Source organism: Phyllobates terribilis, unplaced genomic scaffold (genome assembly GCF_046119375.1).
Source record: "Phyllobates terribilis strain yellow unplaced genomic scaffold, ASM4611937v1 Scaffold_5__5_contigs__length_657084704, whole genome shotgun sequence".
In the NCBI taxonomy this organism is placed as follows: Eukaryota; Metazoa; Chordata; class Amphibia; order Anura; family Dendrobatidae; genus Phyllobates; species Phyllobates terribilis.
The window spans coordinates 36,662,797-36,689,046 of NW_027362765.1; the positions used below are offsets into that span (position 1 = coordinate 36,662,797).

Sequence of the window (26,250 nt, forward strand, 5' to 3'; positions counted from 1 at the left end):
TACATCACAGAGTTATTTTCCATATTTTTGTTTTCATTTCCTTCCTCCCCTTTTTTCGAGAGCCATACCTTTTTATATTTCTGTCCACATAACACGAAGGCTTGTTTTTTTTGTGAGAGAAGTTGTACTTTGCAATAATCTTGTAGTTATGATATCCTCTAATGGCGAACAAAAATAAAATAAATGATGTTACAAAGCGAGCTTTCGAGACTTCTTAAGTCTCTTTATCAGGCATGATATAACAAAGTATCTGAAGAAACACAAATACACTGCTCAAAAATTAAAGGGAACACTCAAATAACACATCCTAGATCTGAATGAATGAAATATTCTCATTGAATACTTTGTTCTGTAAAAAGTTGAATGTGCTGACAACAAAATCACACAAAAATCATCAATGGAAATCAAATTTATTAACCAATGGAGGCCTGGATTTGGAGTCACCCCCAAAATTAAAGTGGAAAAACACACTACAGGCTGATCCAACTTTGATGTAATGTCCTTAAAACAAGTCAAAATGAGGCTCAGTATTGTGTGTGGCCTCCACGTGCCAGTATGACCTCCCTACAACCCCTGGGCATGCTCCTGATGAGGTTGCGGATGGTCTCCTATGGGATCTCCTCCCAGACCTGGACTAAAGCATCCACCAACTCATGGACAGTCTGTGGTGCAACGTGACGGTGGATGGAGCGAGACATGATGTCCCAGATGTCCTCAATCGGATTCAGGTCTCGGGAACGGGTGGGTCAGTCCATAGCTTCAATGCCTTCATCTTACAGGAACTGCTGACACACTCCAGCCACATAAGGTCAGGTATTGTCCTGCATTAGGAGGAACCCAGGGCCAACCGCACCAGCATATGGTCTCACAAGGGGTCTGAGGATCTCATCTCGGTACCTAATGGCAGTTAGGCTACCTCTGGCCAGCACATGGAGGGCTGTGCCGGCCCTCCAAAGAAATGCCACAGAACACCAGGATTGGCAAAGTCGCCACTGGCGCCCTGTGCTCTTCACAGATGAAAGCAGGTTCACACTGAGCACATGTGACAGAGTCTGGAGACGCCATGGAGAGCGATCCGCTGCCTGCAACATCCTTCAGCATGACCGGTTTGGCAGTGGGTCAGTAATGGTGTTATTTGAGTGTTCCCTTTATTTTTTTGAGCAGTGTATATACATTGCAATCTTTTTTCTACTGGTTAACACAGTACCAAACATTTTTTACTTTTAAGTTGTACTTTTGAATGGCACCATTTATTTTATCATGTGATACAGTGGAAAGCAGGAAAAAAATTCCAAGTGCATTGAAATTGCAAAAAAAGTGCAATTTCACAATTGTTAGTTGTTTTTTTTATTTATTTACCATGTTCACTTCACAATATGATTCCCCAGGTCAGTACGATTACATAGACACCAAACATTTATAGTTTTTCTTTTAAGTGGTAAAAAAATTTTTTTTAAAATTTGTAAAAAAATAAAAATAAAAAGTTACTTATGTTGCCATTTTCCAGGACCCAGAACACTTTCTTTCTTTGGAATATGGGGATGTAGGAGGGCTTATTCTTTGCTCCCTGAGCTGATGTTTTAACTGATACTATTTTGGGATAGATACACTGTTTTGATTTCCTCTTATTGCATTTTACTTCAATGTTGAGGCCAATACACGTAATTCTGTTTTTTTTTCACGCTACTCTATTTACCGATCGGATTAATTTATTTTACATTTCATTTTCATAGATCAGACTTTTACGAATTCAGGGATACCAAATATGTGTATTATTATTTTTTTTTTAATGCCTTTATTTGTAAAGCGGCAAAAAGGGGGTGATTTAAATTTTTGCATTTTTGTCTTTTTTCATATTTTTAAAAACATTTTTTTCACCTTTGACTGTATTTGTATTGTATAGTACAATACATACATATAATTAGCACTGCTATGTATAGACAAAATCATAGTCTCCTAAGAACATCAGCTGAACACTGGCTTTCACAGGAGAACCGTCATGACAAGCACAGAGGTCTTCAGCAGCCCCTCGACTGTCAGTGCAACCTATCAGCAGCCCCTGCCAGTAAGTGGTAAAAATGTTAACAGCTGCGGTCGGAGCTCTGCTTCACCCTAGATTTCGCTAGCAATCCATACACATTAGACTAATGTCGGCCAAACTCGCCAGTATTGGCCAACAGGCTAATGAGTATCTACCTCAACAAAAAAATGTTGAGGAGAGAAGAATCCGGCATGTCGGATTTCAAATAGCCTAAGAGAACAAAATGAATGGCAATGTGCCCACGATGCAGAAATGAAGCAGAAAATTTCTGCATCTCCCTGGCAGAAAAAACGCATGCAGATTGTGCATGCGTTTTTCCTGCAGAACACATGCGGAATACATGCGGATTCACATGCGTATCCACATGCTTTAACGCATGTGTTTACGCATGCGGACAGACAAGCACTTTCCAGGCGATAGCATCACTTGGAAAGTGCTTGACAACTAGGTCACACTGTATAAATCCATGCAAACGGCATGGATTTATATAGTGTGACCGTAAAAATAAAAAAATAAAGCTATACTTACCTCTGATGCCCCGCCGTGTGTGCTGTCGCGCTCGTCCTGGCTTCTTCCTGGTTGCCGGGCTCTCGCGAGACAGCCTGCGGTCACATGACCGCCACGTCATCTCAGGTCCTGGAAGGAGAAGCGCAGCTGGGGCCGCCGGACAGGTGAATATAAACTTTATTATTTTATTCTTTTTTTTTTACAGGTACAATGGTACCCAGGTCTGGATGAGAGTCTTCTCTCCTCCAGACCTGGGTACCATCCGCACATTGAAACACATATTATCCGCGTGTACAAATGTACAGACACGGATTATATGCGTCTCAATGCAAGTCAATGGCGGCAATTCCGCTGCGCTTCCGCAAAATTAATGAACATGCTGCCGATTTATGAGCGCTGCAGAAAAGCTGCGGAAAAATCCGCAGCATGTGCATTGACGACCATGGGGTGCGGATTACCAAGCGTTTTTGATGCGTTTCCACTGCGGAAATTCCGCAGCGGAAACGCATGAAAAACGCATCGTGGGCACGCAGCCTAAGAGATAAGTAACCGCCACAGAACTCTCTTGTAGAAAACTCTAGAGCACTCAGCCGAGCCAAGCGTTCCTGTGAATGGTGGAGTTGAGAGATCTATATGTCGGCAAAAACTATATTGAGTCTTGGGAGCTCAAGTGTCAATCCGTTGCGGTTTGCCAGAAATTGTTCATTTTTCAAACATGCTAATGCTCAGTGCCAAACCATCGATGGGGGCAACCATTTAACATATGCATCCGGGTGTGTACACACACTTATACACATATACATACACATGTACACACTCACAGACAGGAGAAGTCACATCTATGATCACCTCTAATCCTGCCATCTCCACTGTTCTCATTACAAAAGTATAAAACATATAATACTGGTGGATAAAACAAGACTGAACACAAGACCTTCACAGCCGTCTACATATCATAGGGAAGATCTCATGACACCTTCTCTCCATCTACCTGCTGATCCTGAGGAACATCGAGATTTTCTTGTTTACAGTCCTGTGGAAGAAGAGGACGGGGACATCTCTCTGGTGTTGTCCTCTTACTGGATAGAACTGGAAGAAACACATACAGGGACTGAATTCATTCTTTACATACAGATAATTATAGGCCGTTTGTATTTAGTCCTGTCTATTACCTGGTGATGTGAGGGGCTGGGGAACCTCCATCATGACGTCCTTGTACAGATCTTTGTGCCCTTCTAGATACTCCCACTCCTCCATAGAGAAATAGACGGCAACATCCTGACACCTTATAGGAACCTGACACATACAATGATACAGTCACCCCCCCGGTCCCTTCATAGCGTTACTGTATAATGTCCCAGCATTCCCAGCAGTGTCACCTCTCCAGAGAGCAGCTCAATCATCTTGTAGGTGAGTTCTACGATCTTCTGGTCATGGATGTCCTCATGTATCAGGGGGTGAGGTGGAGACCCAGTGATTGGGCTCAGGGGTCTTTCCCATCCCTCATATACAGGTGCCTGACAGCGCTCACTAGAGGTCTTCTTCACTACTGTGTAATCCTGGTTATGGAGAGACACAGTAATAAATCTCACTACAGACATTTCCAGAGTCCTCACCTCTCCAGATCTGTCCATCTGTTATTCCCATAGATAACAATGATGTAATGTGATGTCATCAGAATCTCTCACCTCTCCTGTAAGCCGGAAGAGGATCTCTAGGGTGAGGTGTAATAACCTCTCCGACATCTTGTCCCTGTTCCTATGCATCTTTGATGGGTCAATCAGGAACATTCTCTTACATAGAAGATCCCCACTAAGAGGATCCGATATTGAAGGGACCTGAAAGGGGAGAAGATGAGCTGGTGTAAAGTTTTAAAGAATCCTGTGTAATAATATATTTACTGGAGATAATAATTGAAACACATGATGATATATAACATGTACATGTTGTATACACTAGAATATCACCAATACCATCCACTTGCTGCACTTGTGACTCAGATGCGAATGTACAGGAAGACATCTCATACTCACTCGTCCACTCACTGATGACAGTCCTGAGACAAATCTTGGTCCAGAAGTTTGCTGTCCTGAGGACACAAGCAGTCCAGTTCTCAAGGGGACACGGACTCAACCCTGCGAGTAACAGTTGGGCCCACACCAACCTAACCTGCAGCTCATTCTACAGTATCAACAGGCAGAGAGGGAGTTCCAGCTGGAGATGACTCGGATCCAGAGGAATGCAGATGGCCAGCCTCACAACGAACCCTGGGCAATATGTTCATCAAACCTTTGTCTGGAAAATTTTCCAGTACTGAAAAAAGATGAAGACCTGGACAATTTGATGTGTGGGTTTGAGAAAACATCCAGATCATTTCACTTACCCTGTGAACAATGGACAAGTTACCTGATACTGGCATTAAAAGGCAAATTTCTTGAGGCATTTGGGGATTTGCCTCCAGAGATGGATAATAATTATGATGCTATTAAAAATGCCCTGTCCAAAAGCATAACCTTACTCCAGAGGTTTATTGAAAAAAATTCCAGACTATATAGTGCAGACCCATGAATAGTTATGCTGATGTGGCTGGTTCCTTAAGAACAACCTTCTGTGAGTGGAATAGGGGTCTGTCTGTAACAAAGTTTGAGGACCTGGTGGATCTCATGATTAAGGAGCAATTTCTGTAAATTTGTCCAAAGGATGTGCCTCAGTTTAACAAGGATCGGGATCCAAAGACTGCAAATCAAGCGGCTGAAATGGCAAATCCATATACTGCCAACCAAATTCCTTCCTTCTTCCAAGTAAACCTTGGTAATCACACAGCCTATAACACACACCAATTATAATAGATCAAGATCTACGTCTCTCCGTAGTAAAGATGGTGCCCAAGTAGAGGTCCAGACAGTGATATAGATGCATGAAATCTTGCCCCCAATGGTATGCAGTAGAAATGGTTAAAATTTTAATTCATGGAATCCAGGCCTTCATCAGAATGGTGTGGATTGCTGTAGGGACCATGTATGAGAGCAATAAGCACCTATGGAAAAAGTGACAGCTAGCGATGGCTGAATTACATTTTTCACCATTTCTACCGCATATCATTGCCAGGTTTTCATACATCTATAAGACACCAACTATAGGGCATGGGAGATGATGTTTTGTCAGAATCAGCCTTAGCTGCCCAGATAAAAGGAAAGTCAATACCGTTACAAATCCTACCAGATCCTCCCTTAATGTATTATTTGTGGCTGGAACAGAGGGGAACACTATAGACAACCTGCAGCCTGTAACTGTAGGTAACAAAGTCAATGTGGGTCTCCGGGACACTGGAGCTGAAGTCATTGTGGTACGTTCATTGCAGCATGGAGCATCTTGGGTGTGTGCACCGGTTGAGGGGTAAATGTTGTGTTCAATTTATAGTTTGAGGTGTTAGAATGTTACTGTATCCAGGTGTTACAAAATAAAAGTGGCACCAACAACTCTTACAAAACACTATACAAAAACAAGAGACACATAGTGCTCCTTTTTAAGGCATGTTAAACAGGGCTGTGGAGTCGGAGTCGGTGTCCATTTTGGTGGAGTCGGAGTTGGAACCGGCATAAAATGGACCGATTTAGACTCCTAAAATATATAATAAATTGGGTACAGTAATGCAATGCAGTTTGTGGGGAATATTTTTCATAAGAATTTGGGAAAGTTATGAAATGTCCTATAAATGTCTGTCCTATTCCTGATCTAAGGGTCTAGACTTTTAGCTGAGATGAATCTGTGCTACAGTAAATTTATCACTTAAATATGAGCCATGTAATAGGGAGTCGGAGTCATGGAAATTGAGGAGTCGGAGTTGGAGGTTTGGCTTACTGACTCCACAGCCCTGATAAAGATTCTTTAAAAAAAAAAGTACTCTTTTATGCACCACATTGTACATGTACATCGGAAGGATAATATGGGCGCGTCAGCAACACTAATTCCGGCAGTTTAATTACTTGCCTCTGTCGAAAACAGCCATGACATAAAAAAGGTAGACAGAGACAAAGGATTCCCTAGTATCGCTCATAGCCACCCCTCCCCTCTTCAACGACTCAATTGTGGGGGGTTGATATGTTGATATGGTATCTGTACACCTAATAATGGTCTTTGGGTCTGCAATGTACAAAAGTCTATCCTGCCATGTTAGAGACAGTGTTCACTAAGTTACCTCTTAAGGCACTCATACACATTGGAGTAAAGTTGGATGAAGCTGCAGATTTCAAAGGAGGATTGGTCGACTATATAACAGATATGGGGGCCTCCCGACTGATGATCTTAGTGCAGGGAAAGATCTGGTATGCTGAATTTCAGAGGCTCAGACGTTTATTCTCTCTTGAGATAATCCTCAGCTAGAGGAGTCTGAAGGCGTCTCTCATACAGACCACAGGACACCTCCAATGTTCATGTCTATGGGGGAGTGAGGAGAGATAGCCGTCAGCTGCATGATCGTTTGTCCGACAACTATCTAATGTGTATGGGGCCATTAGTATTAGTATTACACTGACAGGAGGGATAATACACCACACTACAGTAGTACAGGACATCACCTGAGCAGTCAGAGGCTTGTACAGTGGCTTACAAAAGCATTTACCCCCCATGGCTTTTTTTCCTATTTTGTTACATTACAACCAAATATTTTTGTAATCCGATTTGTGTGTGATACATCAGCACTAAATATTCTAATTTGTTGAAGTGAGAATAATATAGCCAAAAATTAAATTTATGGGATCAAATAACTAAAAATTGGCATGTGCATATGTATTCAGCCTTTTTGCCATGAAGCACCTAAACATTTCTGGTGCAAGCAATTACCTGCATAAGTCACATGCTTAGTGAAAGGAAGTCCACCTGTGTACAATATAAATGTCACATGGTCTGCCAGTATATACACTTTACCTTTTATGAAAGGCCACAGAGACTGCAACACCATTAAGCAAGAGGCACCACTAACCAAACAACACTATGAAGACCAAGGAGATCTCCAAACACGTCAGGGACAAAGATGTTGAGAAGTACAAATCAGAATTGGGTTATAAAAAAAATATCCAAATCTCTGAGGATCTGCCCGAAGCATCATCAAATCCATTATCATCAAATGGAAAGAACATGGTACCACAATAAACTTGCCAAGAGAGGGGAAAAACTCACAGCCTGGGCAAGGAGGGCATTAATAATAGAGGCAGCACAGAGACCAAAGGAATTTTTTGTCCACCAAGGTAAGCTCTATGTCTGGCGGCAAACCAACACTGCTCATCACCCCAAGGACACCATCCCCACAGTGAAACATGGTGGTGGCAGCATCATGCTGTGGGGATGTTTTTCTGCAGCAGGGACAGGGAAAGTGGTCTGAGTCGATTGGAAGATGGATGGTGCGAAATAAGGGGATATTCTTGAGCAAAACCTGTTTCAGTCTGTCAGTAATTTGAGACTGGGACGAAGGTTCACCTTCCAACAAGACAATGACCCAAAGTATATTGCTAAAGCAACACTCGAATGGTTTAAGAGGAAACACGTAAATGTTTTGTTGTGGCCTAGTCAAAGCCCAGACCTTAATCCAATTGAGAATTTGTGGTCAGACTTGAAGATTGCTGTCCACCAGAGGAAACCATCTAACTTGAAGGAGCTGCACCAGTTTTTCCTTGAGGAATGTGCAAAAATCCCAGTGGCAAGATGTGGAAAGCTCATAGAAACTTATCCAAAGCGACTTTCAACGGTAATTGCCACAAAAGGAGGCTCTACAAAGTACTGAGTTTAGGGGGTGAATAGTTATGCACACTGAAGTTTTCACTTATTTTTTCCTATTTGTTAATTGTTTCACAATCAAAAGATAACCAAATGTTCACAGTTGTAGGCATAGTCTTTACATGAACTGATGCAAACCAGGTTGCGAGGTAGCAAAACACAAAAAATGCCAAGGGGGCTGAATACTTTCACAAGCACTGTATGCTGTATGATCACACTAATGAGGGTTGTTGAAGTGAAGACAAAAAAAAAAAAAATCACAGTTTTAGTAAGACAAAAAGAGAACATTTCATTCTTGATCAAGACAGAGAGAAGACATTTTCCTCGTAACTGAAAGACAACATCCATTATTTTATACGAGGCAGAAAAAGATCGATATACAGCCTCCTCCATCTTATGTCACGGGAAAAATCTATACCTGTACTGTGTTATAAGGTACATAGAAAAATCATCAAATCTGAGTGTCCTCAGTAGTCGATACCTTAATGGCCGACTGAAAACATGAGAACAAATATAATATAAAGTGATGAAGAGACCGGAAGAGTCTGGAGAGCGACTATTTGTTCCCACCTTTTCAGTCATTAAAGGCTTCAACTACGGAGGACTCAATAGTGATTATTCGTTATTATAACTGAGGCAGAAAGAGATGAGGGCTCTGTTCCCATAGACAAATCCCAATATATCGCCATGACAGCCGGGGCCAAACAATGGAGTCCTAGAACAATATTATTAAAAACATCATTAGACCCGGCTGTCAGTTACAGCTGCCACTCACTATGCACAGAGCGGAGACTGAAACCTATGACTAAAATAGCGAGCCTGCTGGGAGGAATAAAGTTATTTTCTTCCCGGCAGCGGGGGCTCTCAGTGCAATGGCTGCATGATGTCACAACACCGTTAACCTGCAGATTAACCCCATATCTGCAGTTTAATTGCCTTATTTTACATGACAAGTTCCCTTTACTTAATGTAAGTGTCTGCAGGACAAAGATGAAGGAGGAGGCGCCATGGAGGGAAAACGGACCCTGAAATCAGGACAGCCCTGAGGAATCCGGGACGGTTGAGAGCTATGCATACTATGAGATTAATACGGGGTTTCCTGTCTGTTATAGTTGGGTCGTATGTATCTATCAGGGGAAAAGGTTATAATTTTTAGAAAGTGTCAACAGAAAAATAGTGCTGAGGAGGTTAATGCCCCCCACGCCAAATAATGGGGGATATCCACATACCTCCACCTGCAGAGCCGCCACCACATATATGGCTGTTCTGTGCGCACAGGACCTGTGATGAGGTCACAGGAGGGGAGGAGTCAGGGGTCACATGATCAGGGGCCTCAGTGGATGCAGGACTCTGCTGTGCTGGTTGTCATGGTGCTGGATGAGGGGAAGGTTATGTGTGGGGTCAGGAGGGGTTTACAGTGTGGATGTAGCAGAGCCGCGTGTGTACGAGGCGTACGGAGCGGAGCCGCGAGTGTACGAGGTGTACGGAGCGGAGCCGTGTGTGTACGAGGTGTACGGAGCGGAGCCGCGTGTGTACGAGGTGTACGGAGCAGAGCCGTGTGTGTACGAGGTGTACGGAGCGGAGCCGCGTGTGTACGAGGTGTACGGAGCAGAGCCGTGTGTGTACGAGGTGTACGGAGCGGAGCCGCGTGTGTACGAGGTGTACGGAGCGGAGCCGCGTGTGTACGAGGTGTACGGAGCGGAGCCGCGAGTGTACGAGGTGTACGGAGCGGAGCCGTGTGTGTACGAGGTGTACGGAGCGGAGCCGCGTGTGTACGAGGTGTACGGAGCAGAGCCGTGTGTGTACGAGGTGTACGGAGCGGAGCCGCGTGTGTACGAGGTGTACGGAGCGGAGCCGCGTGTGTACGAGGTGTACGGAGCGGAGCCGCGCGTGTACGAGGTGTACGGAGCGGAGCCGCGCGTGTACGAGGTGTACGGAGCGGAGCCGCGCGTGTACGAGGTGTACGGAGCGGAGCCGCGCGTGTACGAGGTGTACGGAGCGGAGCCGCGCGTGTACGAGGTGTACGGAGCGGAGCCGCGCGTGTACGAGGTGTACGGAGCGGAGCCGCGCGTGTACGAGGTGTACGGAGCGGAGCCGCGCGTGTACGAGGTGTACGGAGCGGAGCCGCGCGTGTACGAGGTGTACGGAGCGGAGCCGCGTGTGTACGAGGTGTACGGAGCGGAGCCGCACGTGTACGAGGTGTACGGAGCAAAGCCGCGTGTGTACGAGGTGTACGGAGCAGAGCCGCGCGTGTACGAGGTGTACGGAGCGGAGCCACGCGTGTACGAGGTGTACGGAGCGGAGCCGCGCGTGTACGAGGCGTACGGAGCGGAGCCGCGATTGTGCGAGGCGTACGGAGCGGAGCCGCGATTGTGCGAGGCGTACGGAGCGGAGCCGCGCGTGTACGAGGCGTACGGAGCGGAGCCGCGCGTGTACGAGGCGTACGGAGCGGAGCCGCGCGTGTACGAGGCGTACGGAGCGGAGCCGCGCGTGTACGAGGCGTACGGAGCGGAGCCGCGCGTGTACGAGGCGTACGGAGCGGAGCCGCGCGTGTACGAGGCGTACGGAGCGGAGCCGCGCGTGTACGAGGCGTACGGAGCGGAGCCGCGCGTGTACGAGGCGTACGGAGCGGAGCCGCGCGTGTACGAGGTGTACGGAGCGGAGCCGCGCGTGTACGAGGTGTACGGAGCAAAGCCGCGCGTGTACGAGGTGTACGGAGCGGAGCCGCGCGTGTACGAGGTGTACGGAGCGGAGCCACGCGTGTACGAGGTGTACGGAGCGGAGCCGCGCGTGTACGAGGCGTACGGAGCGGAGCCGCGCGTGTACGAGGCGTACGGAGCGGAGCCGCGATTGTGCGAGGCGTACGGAGCGGAGCCGCGATTGTGCGAGGCGTACGGAGCGGAGCCGCGCGTGTGCGAGGCGTAAGGAGCGGAGCCGCGCGTGTACGAGGCGTACGGAGCGGAGCCGCGCGTGTACGAGGCGTACGGAGCGGAGCCGCGCGTGTACGAGGCGTACGGAGCGGAGCCGCGCGTGTACGAGGCGTACGGAGCGGAGCCGCGCGTGTACGAGGCGTACGGAGCGGAGCCGCGCGTGTACGAGGCGTACGGAGCGGAGCAGCGCGTGTACGAGGCGTACGGAGCGGAGCAGCGCGTGTACGAGGCGTACGGAGCGGAGCCGCGCGTGTACGAGGCGTACGGAGCGGAGCCGCGCGTGTACGAGGCGTACGGAGCGGAGCCGCGCGTGTACGAGGCGTACGGAGAGGAGTCGCGCTTGTACGAGGCGTACGGAGCGGAGCCGCGCGTGTACGAGGCGTACGGAGCGGAGCCGCGATTGTGCGAGGCGTACGGAGCGGAGCCACGCGTGTGCGAGGCGTACGGAGCGGAGCCACGCGTGTACGAGGCGTACGGAGCGGAGCCGCGCGTGTACGAGGAGTACGGAGCGGATTCGCGCGTGTACGAAGAGTACGGAGCGGAGCCGCGCGTGTACGAGGCGTACGGAGCGGAGCCGCGCGTGTACGAGGCGTACGGAGCGGAGCCGCGCGTGTACGAGGCGTACGGAGCGGAGCCGGGCGTGTACGAGGCGTGCGGAGCGGAGCCGGGCGTGTACGAGGAGTACGGAGCGGAGCCGCGCGTGTACGAGTTGTACGGAGCGGAGCCGCGCGTGTACGAGGTGTGCGGAGCGGAGCCGCGATTGTACGAGGCGTGCGGAGCGGAGCCACGCGTGTACGAGGCGTGCGGAGCGGAGCCGGGCGTGTACGAGGAGTACGGAGCGGAACCGCGCGTGTACGAGGTGTACGGAGCAGAGCCGCACGTGTACGAGGTGTACGGAGCGGAGCCGCGTGTGTACGAGGTGTACGGAGCGGAGCCGCGTGTGTACGAGGTGTACGGAGCGGAGCCGCGTGTGTACGAGGTGTACGGAGCGGAGCCGCGCGTGTACGAGGCGTACGGAGCGGAGCCGCGCGTGTACGAGGCGTACGGAGCGGAGCCGCGCGTGTACGAGGCGTACGGAGCGGAGCCGCGCGTGTACGAGGCGTACGGAGCGGAGCAGCGCGTGTACGAGGCGTACGGAGCGGAGCCGCGCGTGTACGAGGCGTACGGAGCGGAGCCGCGCGTGTACGAGGCGTACGGAGCGGAGCCGCGCGTGTACGAGGCGGACGGAGCGGAGCCGCGCGTGTACGAGGCGTACGAAACGGAGCCGCGCGTGTACGAGGCGTACGGAGCGGAACCACGCGTGTACGAGGCGTGCGGAGCGGAGCCGGGCGTGTACGAGGAGTACGGAGCGGAGCCGCGATTGTACGAGGCGTACGGAGCGGAGCCGCGCGTGTACGAGGCGTACGGAGCGGAGCCGCGATTGTACGAGGCGTACGGAGCGGAGCCGCGATTGTACGAGGCGTACGGAGCGGAGCCGCGCGTGTACGAGGCGTGCGAAGCGGAGCCGGGCGTGTACGAGGCGTACGGAGCGGAGCCGGGCGTGTACGAGGCGTACGGAGTGGAGCCGCGCGTGTACGAGGCGTACGGAACGGAACCGCGCGTGTACGAGGCGTACGGAGCGGAGCCGCGATTGTACGAGGCGTACGGAGCGGAGCCGGGCGTGTACGAGTTGTACGGAGCGGAGCCGCGCGTGTACGAGATGTGCGGAGCCGCGCGTGTTCGAGGTGTACGGAGCGGAGCCGCGCGTGTACGAGGTGTACGGAGCGGAGCCGCGCGTGTACGAGGTGTACGGAACGGAGCCGCGCGTGTACGAGGTGTACGGAGCGGAGCCGCGCGTGTACGAGGTGTACGGAGCGGAGCCGCGCGTGTACGAGGTGTACTGAGCGGAGCCGCGCGTGTGTACAAGGTGTACTGAGCAGAGCCGCGTGTGTACGGAGCCGCGCATGTGTACGAGGTGTACGGAGCGGAGCCGAGCGTGTACGAGGTGTACTGAGCGGAGCCGCGCGTGTGTACGAGGTGTACTGAGCAGAGCCGCGTGTGTACGAAGCCGCGCATGTGTACGAGGTGTACGGAGCGGAGCCGCGTGTGTACGAGATGTACGGAGCGGAGCCACGTGTGTACGAGGTGTACGGAGTGGAGCCGCGTGTGTACGAGGTATACTGAGCAGAGCCGTGTGTGTACGGAGCAGAGCCGCGTGTACGAGGTGTACGGAGCGGAGCCGCGCGTGTACGAGGTGTACTGAGCGGAGCCGCGCGTGTACGAGGTGTACTGAGCGGAGCCGTGCTATTACGAGTTGTACAGAGCGGAGCCGCACGTGTACGAGGCGTGCGGAGCGGAGCCGCGCATGTACGAGGCGTACGAAGCGGAGCCGCGCGTGTACGAGGCGTACGGAGCGGAGCCGCGCGTGTACGAGGCGTACGGAGCGGAACCGCGCGTGTACGAGGTGTACGGAGCGGAGCCGCGATTGTACGAGGCGTACGGAGCGGAGCCGCGCGTGTACGAGGCGTGCGAAGCGGAGCTGCGCGTGTACGAGGCGTACGGAGCGGAGCCGCGATTGTACGAGGCGTACGGAGCGGAGCTGCGATTGTACGAGGCGTACGGAGCGGAGCCGCGCGTGTACGAGGCGTGCGAAGCGGAGCCGGGCGTGTACGAGGTGTACGGAGCGGAGCCGGGCGTGTACGACGAGTATGGAGCGGAGCCGCGCGTGTACGAGTTGTACGGAGCGGAGCCGCGCGTGTACGAGGTGTGCGGAGCGGAGCCGCGATTGTACGAGGTGTACGGAGCGGAGCCACGCGTGTACGAGGCGTGCGGAGCGGAGCCGGGCGTGTACGAGGAGTACGGAGCGGAACCGCGCGTGTACGAGGTGTACGGAGCGGAGCCCCGATTGTACGAGGCGTACGGAGCGGAGCCGCGCGTGTACGAGGCGTGCGAAGCGGAGCCGCGCGTGTACGAGGCGTACGGAGCGGAGCCGCACGTGTACGAGGTGTACGGAGCGGAGCCGCGCGTGTACGAGGTGTACTGAGCGGAGCCGCGCGTGTGTACGAGGTGTACTGAGCAGAGCCGCGTGTGTACGGAGCCGCGCATGTGTACGAGGTGTACGGAGCGGAGCCGCGCGTGTACGAGGTGTACTGAGCGGAGCCGCGCGTGTGTACGAGGTGTACTGAGCAGAGCCGCGTGTGTACGAAGCCGCGCATGTGTACGAGGTGTACGGAGCGGAGCCGCGTGTGTACGAGATGTACGGAGCGGAGCCACGTGTGTACGAGGTGTACGGAGTGGAGCCGCGTGTGTACGAGGTATACTGAGCAGAGCCGTGTGTGTACGGAGCAGAGCCGCGTGTACGAGGTGTACGGAGCGGAGCCGCGCGTGTACGAGGTGTACTGAGCGGAGCCGCGCGTGTACGAGGTGTACTGAGCGGAGCCGTGCTATTACGAGTTGTACAGAGCGGAGCCGCACGTGTACGAGGCGTGCGGAGCGGAGCCGCGCGTGTACGAGGCGTACGAAGCGGAGCCGCGCGTGTACGAGGCGTACGGAGCGGAGCCGCGCGTGTACGAGGCGTACGGAGCGGAACCGCGCGTGTACGAGGTGTACGGAGCGGAGCCGCGATTGTACGAGGCGTACGGAGCGGAGCCGCGCGTGTACGAGGCGTGCGAAGCGGAGCCGCGCGTGTACGAGGCGTACGAAGCGGAGCCGCGATTGTACGAGGCGTACGGAGCGGAGCCGCGATTGTACGAGGCGTACGGAGCGGAGCCGCGCGTGTACGAGGCGTGCGAAGCGGAGCCGGGCGTGTACGAGGTGTACGGAGCGGAGCCGGGCGTGTACGAGGAGTACGGAGCGGAGCCGCGCGTGTACGAGTTGTACGGAGCGGAGCCGCGCGTGTACGAGGTGTGCGGAGCGGAGCCGCGATTGTACGAGGTGTACGGAGCGGAGCCACGCGTGTACGAGGCGTGCGGAGCGGAGCCCCGATTGTACGAGGCGTACGGAGCAGAGCCGCGCGTGTACGAGGCGTGCGAAGCGGAGCCGCGCGTGTACGAGGCGTACGGAGCGGAGCCGCGCGTGTACGAGGCGTGCGAAGCAGAGCCGGGCGTGTACGAGGCGTACGGAGCGGAGCCGCGCGTGTACGAGGCGTACGGAGCGGAGCCGCGCGTGTACGAGGCGTACGGAGCGGAGCCGGGCGTGTACGAGGCGTGCGGAGCGGAGCCGGGCGTGTACGAGGAGTACGGAGCGAAGCCGCGCGTGTACGAGTTGTACGGAGCGGAGCCGAGCGTGTACGAGGTGTGCGGAGCGGAGCCGCGATTGTACGAGGCGTACGGAGCGGAGCCGCGCGTGTACGAGGTGTACGGAGCGGAGCCGCGCGTGTACGAGGTGTACTGAGCGGAGCCGCGCGTGTGTACGAGGTGTACTGAGCAGAGCCGCGTGTGTACGGAGCCGCGCATGTGTACGAGGTGTACGGAGCGGAGCCGCGCGTGTACGAGGTGTACTGAGCGGAGCCGCGCGTGTGTACGAGGTGTACTGAGCAGAGCCGCGTGTGTACGGAGCCGCGCATGTGTACGAGGTGTACGGAGCGGAGCCGCGTGTGTACGAGATGTACGGAGCGGAGCCACGTGTGTACGAGGTGTACGGAGTGGAGCTGCGTATGTACGAGGTATACTGAGCAGAGCCGTGTGTGTACGGAGCAGAGCCGCGTGTACGAGGTGTACGGAGCGGAGCCGCGCGTGTACGAGGTGTACTGAGCGGAGCCGCGCGTGTACGAGGTGTACTGAGCGGAGCCGTGCTATTACGAGTTGTACAGAGCGGAGCCGCACGTGTACGAGGCGTGCGGAGCGGAGCCGCGCGTGTACGAGGCGTACGAAGCGGAACCGCGCGTGTACGAGGCGTACGGAGCGGAGCCGCGCGTGTACGAGGCGTACGGAGCGGAGCCGGGCGTGTACGAGGCGTGCGGAGCGGAGCCGGGCGTGTACGAGGAGTACGGAGCGGAGCCGCGCGTGTACGAGTTGTACGGAGCGGAGCCGCGCGTGTACGAGGTGTGCGGAGCGGAGCCGCGATTGTACGAGGTGTACGGAGCGGAGCCACGCGTGTACGAGGCGTGCGGAGCGGAGCCGGGCGTGTACGAGGAGTACGGACCGGAACCGCGCGTGTACGAGGTGTACGGAGCGGAGCCCCGATTGTATGAGGCGTACGGAGCGGAGCCGCGCGTGTACGAGGCGTGCGGAGCGGAGCCGCGCGTGTACGAGGCGTGCGAAGCGGAGCCGCGCGTGTACGAGGCGTACGGAGCGGAGCAGCGCGTGTACGAGGCGTACGGAGCGGAGCCGCGCGTGTACGAGGCATACGGAGCGGAGCCGTGCGTGTACGAGGCGTACGGAGCGGAGCCGCGCGTGTACTAGGCGTACGGAGCGGAGCCGCGCGTGTACGAGGCGTACGGAGCGGAGCCGCGATTGTGCGAGGCGTACGGAGCGGAGCCACGCGTGTGCGAGGCGTGTGGAGCGGAGCCACGCGTTTACGAGGCGTACGGAGCGGAGCCGCGCGTGTACGAAGAGTACGGAGCGGAGCCGTGCGCGTACGAGGTGTACGGAGCGGATTCGCGCGTGTACGAAGAGTACGGAGCGGAGCTGCGCGTGTACGAGGCGTACGGAGCGGAGCCGCGCGTGTACGAGGCGTGCGAAGCGGAGCCGCGCGTGTAGCAGGCGTACGGAGCGGAGCCGCGCGTGTACGAGGCGAGCGGAGCCGCGCGTGTACGAGGCGGACGGAGCGGAGCCGCGCGTGTACGAGGCGGACGGAGCGGAGCCGCGCGTGTACGAGGCGGACGGAGCGGAGCCGCGCGTGTACGAGGCGTACGAAACGGAGCCGCGCGTGTTTGAGGCGTACGGAGCGGAGCCGCGATTGTACGAGGCGTACGGAGCGGAGCCGCGATTGTACGAGGCGTACGGAGCGGAACCACGCGTGTACGAGGCGTGCGGAGCGGAGCCGGGCGTGTACGAGGAGTACGGAGCGCAGCCGCGCGTGTACGAGGTGTACGGAGCGGAGCCGCGATAGTACGAGGCGTACGGAGCGGAGCCGCGCGTGTACGAAGCGTACGGAGCGGAGCCGCGATTGTACGAGGCGTACGGAGCGGAGCCGCGCGTGTACGAGGCGTGCGAAGCGGAGCCGCGCGTGTACGAGGCGTGCGAAGCGGAGCCGGGCGTGTACGAGGCGTACGGAGCGGAGCCGGGCGTGTACGAGGCGTACGGAGTGGAGCCGCGCGTGTACGAGGCGTACGGAACGGAACCGCGCGTGTACGAGGCGTACGGAGCGGAGCCGCGATTGTACGAGGCGTACGGAGCGGAGCCGGGCGTGTACGAGGCGTGCGGAGCGGAGCCGGGCGTGTACGAGGAGTACGGAGCGAAGCCGCGCGTGTACGAGTTGTACGGAGCGGAGCCGAGCGTGTACGAGGTGTGCGGAGCGGAGCCGCGATTGTACGAGGCGTACGGAGCGGAGCCGCGCGTGTACGAGGTGTACGGAGCGGAGCCGCGCGTGTACGAGGTGTACTGAGCGGAGCCGCGCGTGTGTACGAGGTGTACTGAGCAGAGCCGCGTGTGTACGGAGCCGCGCATGTGTACGAGGTGTACGGAGCGGAGCCGCGCGTGTACGAGGTGTACTGAGCGGAGCCGCGCGTGTGTACGAGGTGTACTGAGCAGAGCCGCGTGTGTACGGAGCCGCGCATGTGTACGAGGTGTACGGAGCGGAGCCGCGTGTGTACGAGATGTACGGAGCGGAGCCACGTGTGTACGAGGTGTACGGAGTGGAGCTGCGTATGTACGAGGTATACTGAGCAGAGCCGTGTGTGTACGGAGCAGAGCCGCGTGTACGAGGTGTACGGAGCGGAGCCGCGCGTGTACGAGGTGTACTGAGCGGAGCCGCGCGTGTACGAGGTGTACTGAGCGGAGCCGTGCTATTATGAGTTGTACAGAGCGGAGCCGCACGTGTACGAGGCGTGCGGAGCGGAGCCGCGCGTGTACGAGGCGTACGAAGCGGAACCGCGCGTGTACGAGGCGTACGGAGCGGAGCCGCGCGTGTACGAGGCGTACGGAGCGGAGCCGCGCGTGTACGAGGCGTACGGAGCGGAGCCGGGCGTGTACGAGGCGTGCGGAGCGGAGCCGGGCGTGTACGAGGAGTACGGAGCGGAGCCGCGCGTGTACGAGTTGTACGGAGCGGAGCCGCGCGTGTACGAGGTGTGCGGAGCGGAGCCGCGATTGTACGAGGTGTACGGAGCGGAGCCACGCGTGTACGAGGCGTGCGGAGCGGAGCCGGGCGTGTACGAGGAGTACGGAGCGGAACCGCGCGTGTACGAGGTGTACGGAGCGGAGCCCCGATTGTATGAGGCGTACGGAGCGGAGCCGCGCGTGTACGAGGCGTGCGGAGCCGCGCGTGTACGAGGCGTGCGAAGCGGAGCCGCGCGTGTACGAGGCGTACGGAGCGGAGCAGCGCGTGTACGAGGCGTACGGAGCGGAGCCGCGCGTGTACGAGGCATACGGAGCGGAGCCGTGCGTGTACGAGGCGTACGGAGCGGAGCCGCGCGTGTACTAGGCGTACGGAGCGGAGCCGCGCGTGTACGAGGCGTACGGAGCGGAGCCGCGATTGTGCGAGGCGTACGGAGCGGAGCCACGCGTGTGCGAGGCGTGTGGAGCGGAGCCACGCGTTTACGAGGCGTACGGAGCGGAGCCGCGCGTGTACGAAGAGTACGGAGCGGAGCCGTGCGCGTACGAGGTGTACGGAGCGGATTCGCGCGTGTACGAAGAGTACGGAGCGGAGCTGCGCGTGTACGAGGCGTACGGAGCGGAGCCGCGCGTGTACGAGGCGTGCGAAGCGGAGCCGCGCGTGTAGCAGGCGTACGGAGCGGAGCCGCGCGTGTACGAGGCGAGCGGAGCCGCGCGTGTACGAGGCGGACGGAGCGGAGCCGCGCGTGTACGAGGCGGACGGAGCGGAGCCGCGCGTGTACGAGGCGTACGAAACGGAGCCGCGCGTGTTTGAGGCGTACGGAGCGGAGCCGCGATTGTACGAGGCGTACGGAGCGGAGCCGCGATTGTACGAGGCGTACGGAGCGGAACCACGCGTGTACGAGGCGTGCGGAGCGGAGCCGGGCGTGTACGAGGAGTACGGAGCGCAGCCGCGCGTGTACGAGGTGTACGGAGCGGAGCCGCGATAGTACGAGGCGTACGGAGCGGAGCCGCGCGTGTACGAAGCGTACGGAGCGGAGCCGCGATTGTACGAGGCGTACGGAGCGGAGCCGCGCGTGTACGAGGCGTGCGAAGCGGAGCCGCGCGTGTACGAGGCGTGCGAAGCGGAGCCGGGCGTGTACGAGGCGTACGGAGCGGAGCCGGGCGTGTACGAGGCGTACGGAACGGAACCGCGCGTGTACGAGGCGTACGGAGCGGAGCCGCGATTGTACGAGGCGTACGGAGCGGAGCCGGGCGTGAACGAGGCGTGCGGAGCGGAGCCGGGCGTGTACGAGTTGTACGGAGCGGAGCCGCGCGTGTACGAGATGTGCGGAGCGGAGCCGCGCGTGTTCGAGGTGTACGGAGCGGAGCCGCGCGTGTACGAGGTGTACGGAGCGGAGCCGCGCGTGTACGAGGTGTACGGAACGGAGCCGCGCGTGTACGAGGTGTACGGAGCGGAGCCGCGCGTGTACGAGGTGTACTGAGCGGAGCCGCGCGTGTGTACGAGGTGTACTGAGCAGAGCCGCGTGTGTACGGAGCCGCGCATGTGTACGAGGTGTACGGAGCGGAGCCGCGCGTGTACGAGGTGTACTGAGCGGAGCCGCGCATGTGTACGAGGTGTACTGAGCAGAGCCGCGTGTGTACGGAGCCGCGCATGTGTACGAGGTGTACGGAGCGGAGCCGCGTGTGTACGAGATGTACGGAGCGGAGCCACGTGTGTACGAGGTGTACGGAGTGGAGCCGCGTGTGTACGAGGTATACTGAGCAGAGCCGTGTGTGTACGGAGCAGAGCCGCGTGTACGAGGTGTACGGAGCGGAGCCGCGCGTGTACGAGGTGTACTGAGCGGAGCCGCGCGTGTACGAGGTGTACGGAGCGGAGCCGCGCGTGTACGAGGTGTACTGAGCGGAGCCGCGCGTGTACGAGGCGTACTGAGCGGAGCCGTGCTATTACGAGTTGTACAGAGCGGAGCCGCACGTGTACGAGGCGTGCGGAGCGGAGCCGCGCGTGTACGAGGCGTACGAAGCGGAGCCGCGCGTGTACGAGGCGTACGGAGCGGAGCCGGGCGTGTACGAGGCGTACGGAGCGGAGCCGGGCGTGTACGAGGCGTGCGGAGCGGAGCCGGGCGTGTACGAGGAGTACGGAGCGGAGCCACGCGTGTACGAGTTGTACGGAGCGGAGCCGCGCGTGTACGAGGTGTGCGGAGCTGAGCCGCGATTGTACGAGGCGTACGGAGCGGAGCCACGCGTGTACGAGGCGTGCGGAGCGGAGCCGGGCGTGTACGAGGAGTACGGAGCGGAACCGCGCGTGTACGAGGTGTACGGAGCGGAGCCGCGATTGTACGAGGCGTACGGAGCGGAGCCGCGCGTGTACGAGGCGTGCGAAGCGGAGCCGCGCGTGTACGAGGCGTACGGAGCGGAGCCGCGATTGTACGAGGCGTACGGAGCGGAGCCGCGATTGTACGAGGCGTACGGAGCGGAGCCGCGCGTGTACGAGGCGTGCGAAGCGGAGCCGGGCGTGTACGAGGCGTACGGAGCGGAACCGGGCGTGTACGAGGCGTACGGAGCGGAGCCGCGATTGTACGAGGCGTACAGAGCGGAACCGCGCGTGTACGAGGCGTACGGAGCGGTGCCGCGATTGTACGAGGCGTACGGAGCGGAGCCGGGCGTCTACGAGTCGTGCGGAGCGGAGCCGGGCGTGTACGAGGAGTACGGAGCAGAGCCGCGCGTGTACGAGTTGTACGGAGCGGAGCCGCACGTTTACGAGGTGTACGGAGCGGAGCCGCGCGTGTACGAGTTGTACGGAGCGGAGCCGCGCGTGTACGAGGTGTACTGAGCGGAGCCGCGCGTGTGTACGAGGTGTACTGAGCAGAGCCGCGTGTGTACGGAGCCGCGCATGTGTACGAGGTGTACGGAGCGGAGCCGCGCGTGTACGAGTTGTACTGAGCGAAGCCGCGCGTGTGTACGAGGTGTACTGAGCAGAGCCGCGTGTGTACGGAGCCGCGCATGTGTACGAGGTGTACGGAGCGGAGCCGCGTGTGTACGAGATGTACGGAGCGGAGCCACGTGTGTACGAGGTGTACGGAGTGGAGTCGCGTGTGTACGAGGTATACGGAGTGGAGTCGCGTGTGTACGAGGTATACTGAGCAGAGCCGTGTGTGTACGGAGCAGAGACGCGTGTACGAGGTGTACGGAGCGGAGCCGCGCGTGTACGAGGTGTACTGAGCGGAGCCGCACGTGTACGAGGCGTACGGAGCGGAGCCGCGCGTGTACGAGGCGTACGGAGCGGAGCCGCGCGTGTACGAGGCGTACGGAGCGGAGCCGCGCGTGTACGAGGCGTACGGAGCGGAGCCGCGCGTGTACGAGGCGTACGGAGCGGAGCCGGGCGTGTACGAGGCGTGCGGAGCGGAGCCGGGCGTGTGCGAGGAGTACGGAGCGGAGCCGCGCGTGTACGAGTTGTACGGAGCGGAGCCGCGCGTTTACGAGGTGTGCGGAGCGGAACCGCGATTGTACGAGGCGTACGGAGCGGAGCCACGCGTGTACGAGGCGTGCGGAGCGGAGCCGGGCGTGTACGAGGAGTACGGAGCGGAACCGCGCGTGTACGAGGTGTACGGAGCGGAGCCCCGATTGTACGAGGCGTACGGAGCGGAGCCGCGCGTGTACGATGCGTGCGAAGCGGAGCCGCGCATGTACGAGGCGTACGGAGCGGAGCCGCGATTGTACGAGGCGTACGGAGCGGAGCCGCGCGTGTACGAGGCGTGCGAAGCGGAGCCGGGCGTGTACGAGGCGTACGGAGCGGAGCCGGGCGTGTACGAGGCGTACGGAGCGGAGCCGCGAGTGTACGAGGCGTACGGAGCGGAACCGCGCGTGTACGAGGCGTACGGAGCGGAGCCGCGATTGTACGAGGCGTACGGAGCGGAGCCGGGCGTCTACGAGGCGTGCGGAGCGGAGCCGGGCGTGTACGAGGAGTACGGAGCGGAGCCGCGCGTGTACGAGTTGTACGGAGCGGAGCCGCGCGTGTACGAGGTGTGCGGAGCAGAGCCGCGCGTGTACGAGGTGTGCGGAGCGGAGCCGCGCGTGTACGAGGTGTACGGAGCGGAGCCGCGCGTGTACGAGGCGTACGGAGCGGAGCCGCGATTGTACGAGGTGTACGGTGCGGAGCCGCGATTGTACGAGGCGTACGGAGCGGAGCCGCGCGTGTACGAGGCGTACGGAGCGGATGCGGGCGTGTACGAGGCGTGCGGAGTGGAGCCGGGCGTGTACGAGGAGTACGGAGCGGAGCCACGCGTGCACGAGTTGTACGGAGCGGAGCCGCGCGTGTACGAGGTGTGCGGAGCGGAGCCGCGCGTGTACGAGGTGTACGGAGCGGAGCCGCACGTGTACGAGGTGTACGGAGCGGAGCCGCGCGTGTACGAGGTGTACGGAACGGAGCCGCGCGTGTACGAGGTGTACGGAGCGGAGCCCCGCGTGTACGAGGTGTACTGAGCGGAGCCGCGCGTGTGTACGAGGTTTACTGAGCAGAGCCGCGTGTGTACGGAGCCGCGCATGTGTACGAGGTGTACGGAGCGGAGCCGCGTGTGTACGAGATGTACGGAGCGGAGCCATGTGTGTACGAGGTGTACGAAGTGGAGCCGCGTGTGTACGAGGTATACTGAGCAGAGCCGTGTGTGTACGGAGCAGAGCCGCGTGTACGGAGCGGAGCCGCATGTGTACGAGGTGTACTGAGCGGAGCCGCGCGTGTACGAGGTGTACTGAGCGGAGCCGAGCGTGTACGAGGTGTACTGAGCGGAGCCGTGCTATTACGAGTTGTACGGAGCGGATCCGCACGTGTACGAGGTGTGCGGAGCGGAGCCGCGCGTGTACGAGGCGTACAGAGCGGAGCCGCGCGTGTACGAGGTGTGCGGAGCGGAGCCGCGCGTGTACGAGGCGTGCGGAACGGAGCCAGGCGTGTACGAGGCGTACGGAGCGGAGCCGCGCGTGTACGAGGCGTGCGAAGCGGAGCCGGGCGTGTACGAGGCGTACGGAGTGGAGCCGCGCGTGTACGAGGCGTACGGAGCGGAGCCGCGCGTGTAAGAGGCGTACGGAGCGGAGCCGCGCGTGTACGAGGCGTACGGAGGGGAGTCGCGATTGTACGAGGCGTACGGAGCGAAGCCACGCGTGTACGAGGCGTGCGGAGCGGAGCCGGGCGTGTACGAGGAGTACGGTGCGGAGCCGCGCGTGTACGAGTTGTACGGAGCGGAGCCGCGCGTGTACGAGGTGTACGGAGCGGAGCCACGCGTGTACGAGGTGTACGGAGCGGAGCCGCGCGTGTACGAGGTGTACGGAGCGGAGCCGCGCGTGTACGAGGTGTACGGAGCGGAGACGCGCGTGTACGAGGTGTACGGAGCGGAGCCGCGCGTGTACGAGGTGTACGGAGCGGAGCCGCGCGTGTGTACGAGGTTTACTGAGCAGAGCCGCGTGTGTACGGAGCCACGCATGTGTACGAGGTGTACGGAGCGGAGCCGCGTGTGTACGAGATGTACGGAGCGGAGCCGCGTGTGTACGAGGTGTACGGAGTGGAGCCGCGTGTGTACGAGGTGTACTGAGCAGAGCCGCGTGTACGAGGTGTACGGAGCGGAGCCGCACGTGTACGAGGCGTACGGAGCGGAGCCGGGCGTGTACGAGGAGTACGGAGCGGAGCCGCGCGTGTACGAGTTGTACGGAGCGGAGCCGCGCGTATACGAGGTGTGCGGAGCAGAGCCGCGCGTGTACGAGGTGTGCGGAGCGGAGCCGCGCGTGTACGAGGTGTACGGAGCGGAGCCGCGCGTGTACGAGGCGTACGGAGCGGAGCCGCGATTGTACGAGGTGTACGGAGCGGAGCCGCGATTGTACGAGGCGTACGGAGCGGAGCCGCGCGTGTACGAGGCGTACGGAGCGGATGCGGGCGTGTACGAGGCGTGCGGAGCGGAGCCGGGCGTGTACGAGGAGTACGGAGCGGAGCCACGCGTGCACGAGTTGTACGGAGCGGAGCCGCGCGTGTACGAGGTGTGCGGAGCGGAGCCGCGCGTGTACGAGGTGTACGGAGCGGAGCCGCACGTGTACGAGGTGTACGGAGCGGAGCCGCGCGTGTACGAGGTGTACGGAACGGAGCCGCGCGTGTACGTGGTGTACGGAGCGGAGCCGCGCGTGTACGAGGTGTACGGAGCGGAGCCCCGCGTGTACGAGGTGTACTGAGCGGAGCCGCGCGTGTGTACGAGGTTTACTGAGCAGAGCCGCGTGTGTACGGAGCCGCGCATGTGTACGAGGTGTACGGAGCGGAGCCGCGTGTGTACGAGATGTACGGAGCGGAGCCATGTGTGTACGAGGTGTACGAAGTGGAGCCGCGTGTGTACGAGGTATACTGAGCAGAGCCGTGTGTGTACGGAGCAGAGCCGCGTGTACGAGGTGTACGGAGCGGAGCCGCGTGTGTACGAGGTGTACTGAGCGGAGCCGCGCGTGTACGAGGTGTACTGAGCGGAGCCGAGCGTGTACGAGGTGTACTGAGCGGAGCCGTGCTATTACGAGTTGTACGGAGCGGAGCCGCACGTGTACGAGGTGTGCGGAGCGGAGCCGCGCGTGTACGAGGCGTACGGAGCGGAGCCGCGCGTGTAAGAGGCGTACGGAGCGGAGCCGCGCGTGTACGAGGCGTACGGAGCGGAGTCGCGATTGTACGAGGCGTACGGAGCGAAGCCACGCGTGTAAGAGGCGTGCGGAGCGGAGCCGCGCGTGTACGAGGCGTACGGAGCAGAACTGCGTGTGTACGAGGCGTACGGAGCGGAGCCGCGCGTGTATGAGGCGTACGGAGCGGAGCCGCACGTCTACGAGGCATACGGAGCGGAGCCGCGCGTGTACGAGGCGTACGGAGCAGAACTGCGTGTGTACGAGGCGTACGGAGCGGAGCCGCGCGTGTATGAGGCGTACGGAGCGGAGCCGCACGTGTGCTAGGTTTACGGAGCGGAGCCGCACGTGTACGAAGTGTACTGAGCGGAGCCGCGAGTGTACGAGGTGTACTGAGCGGAGCCGCGCGTGTACGAGGTGTACTGAGCGGAGCCGAGCGTGTACGAGGTGTACTGAGCGGAGCCGTGCTATTACGAGTTGTACGGAGTGGAGCCGCGCGTGTACGAGGTGTGCGGAGCCGCGCGTGTACGAGGCGTACGGAGCGGAGCCGCGCGTGTACGAGGCGTACGGAGCGGAGCCGCGCGTGTACGAGGCGTACGGAGCGGAGCCGCGCGTGTACCAGGCGTACGGAGCGGAGCCGCGCGTGTACGAGGCGTACGGAGCGGAGCCGCGCGTGTACGAGGCGTACGGAGCGGAGCCGCGATTGTACGAGGCGTGCGAAGCGGAGCCGGGCGTGTACGAGGCGTACGGAGCGGAGCCGGGCGTGTACGAGGCGTACGGAGCGGAGCCGCGAGTGTACGAGGCGTACGGAGCGGAACCGCGCGTGTACGAGGCGTACGGAGCGGAGCCGCGATTGTACGAGGCGTACGGAGCGGAGCCGGGCGTCTACGCGGCGTGCGGAGCGGAGCCGGGCGTGTACGAGGAGTACGGAGCGGAGCCGCGCGTGTACGAGTTGTACGGAGCGGAGCCGCGCGTGTACGAGGTGTGCGGAGCAGAGCCGCGCGTGTACGAGGCGTACGGAGCGGAGCCGCGCGTGTACGAGGCGTACGGAGCGGAGCCGCGCGTGTACCAGGCGTACGGAGCGGAGCCGCGCGTGTACGAGGCGTACGGAGCGGAGCCGCGCGTGTACGAGGCGTACGGAGCGGAGCCGCGATTGTACGAGGCGTGCGAAGCGGAG

The 26,250-nt window shown here is 58.7% G+C and overlaps 1 protein-coding gene across 1 annotated transcript in view; it reads right to left on the reverse strand.

Moving 5' to 3' along the window:
• Positions 1–26,250, reverse strand: part of LOC141270627 (uncharacterized) — a 129,870-nt gene that overhangs the window by 27,464 nt on the left and 76,156 nt on the right. The window contains exons 2-5 of the mRNA XM_073680699.1: positions 4,237–4,386; positions 3,928–4,107; positions 3,721–3,844; positions 3,540–3,637 (exon numbers count right to left, since the gene is read on the reverse strand). Coding sequence (XP_073536800.1) covers positions 3,540–3,637; positions 3,721–3,844; positions 3,928–4,107; positions 4,237–4,338 — 504 coding nt within the window. The 5' untranslated portion in view covers positions 4,339–4,386. The remainder of the gene's footprint in view (positions 1–3,539; positions 3,638–3,720; positions 3,845–3,927; positions 4,108–4,236; positions 4,387–26,250) is intronic.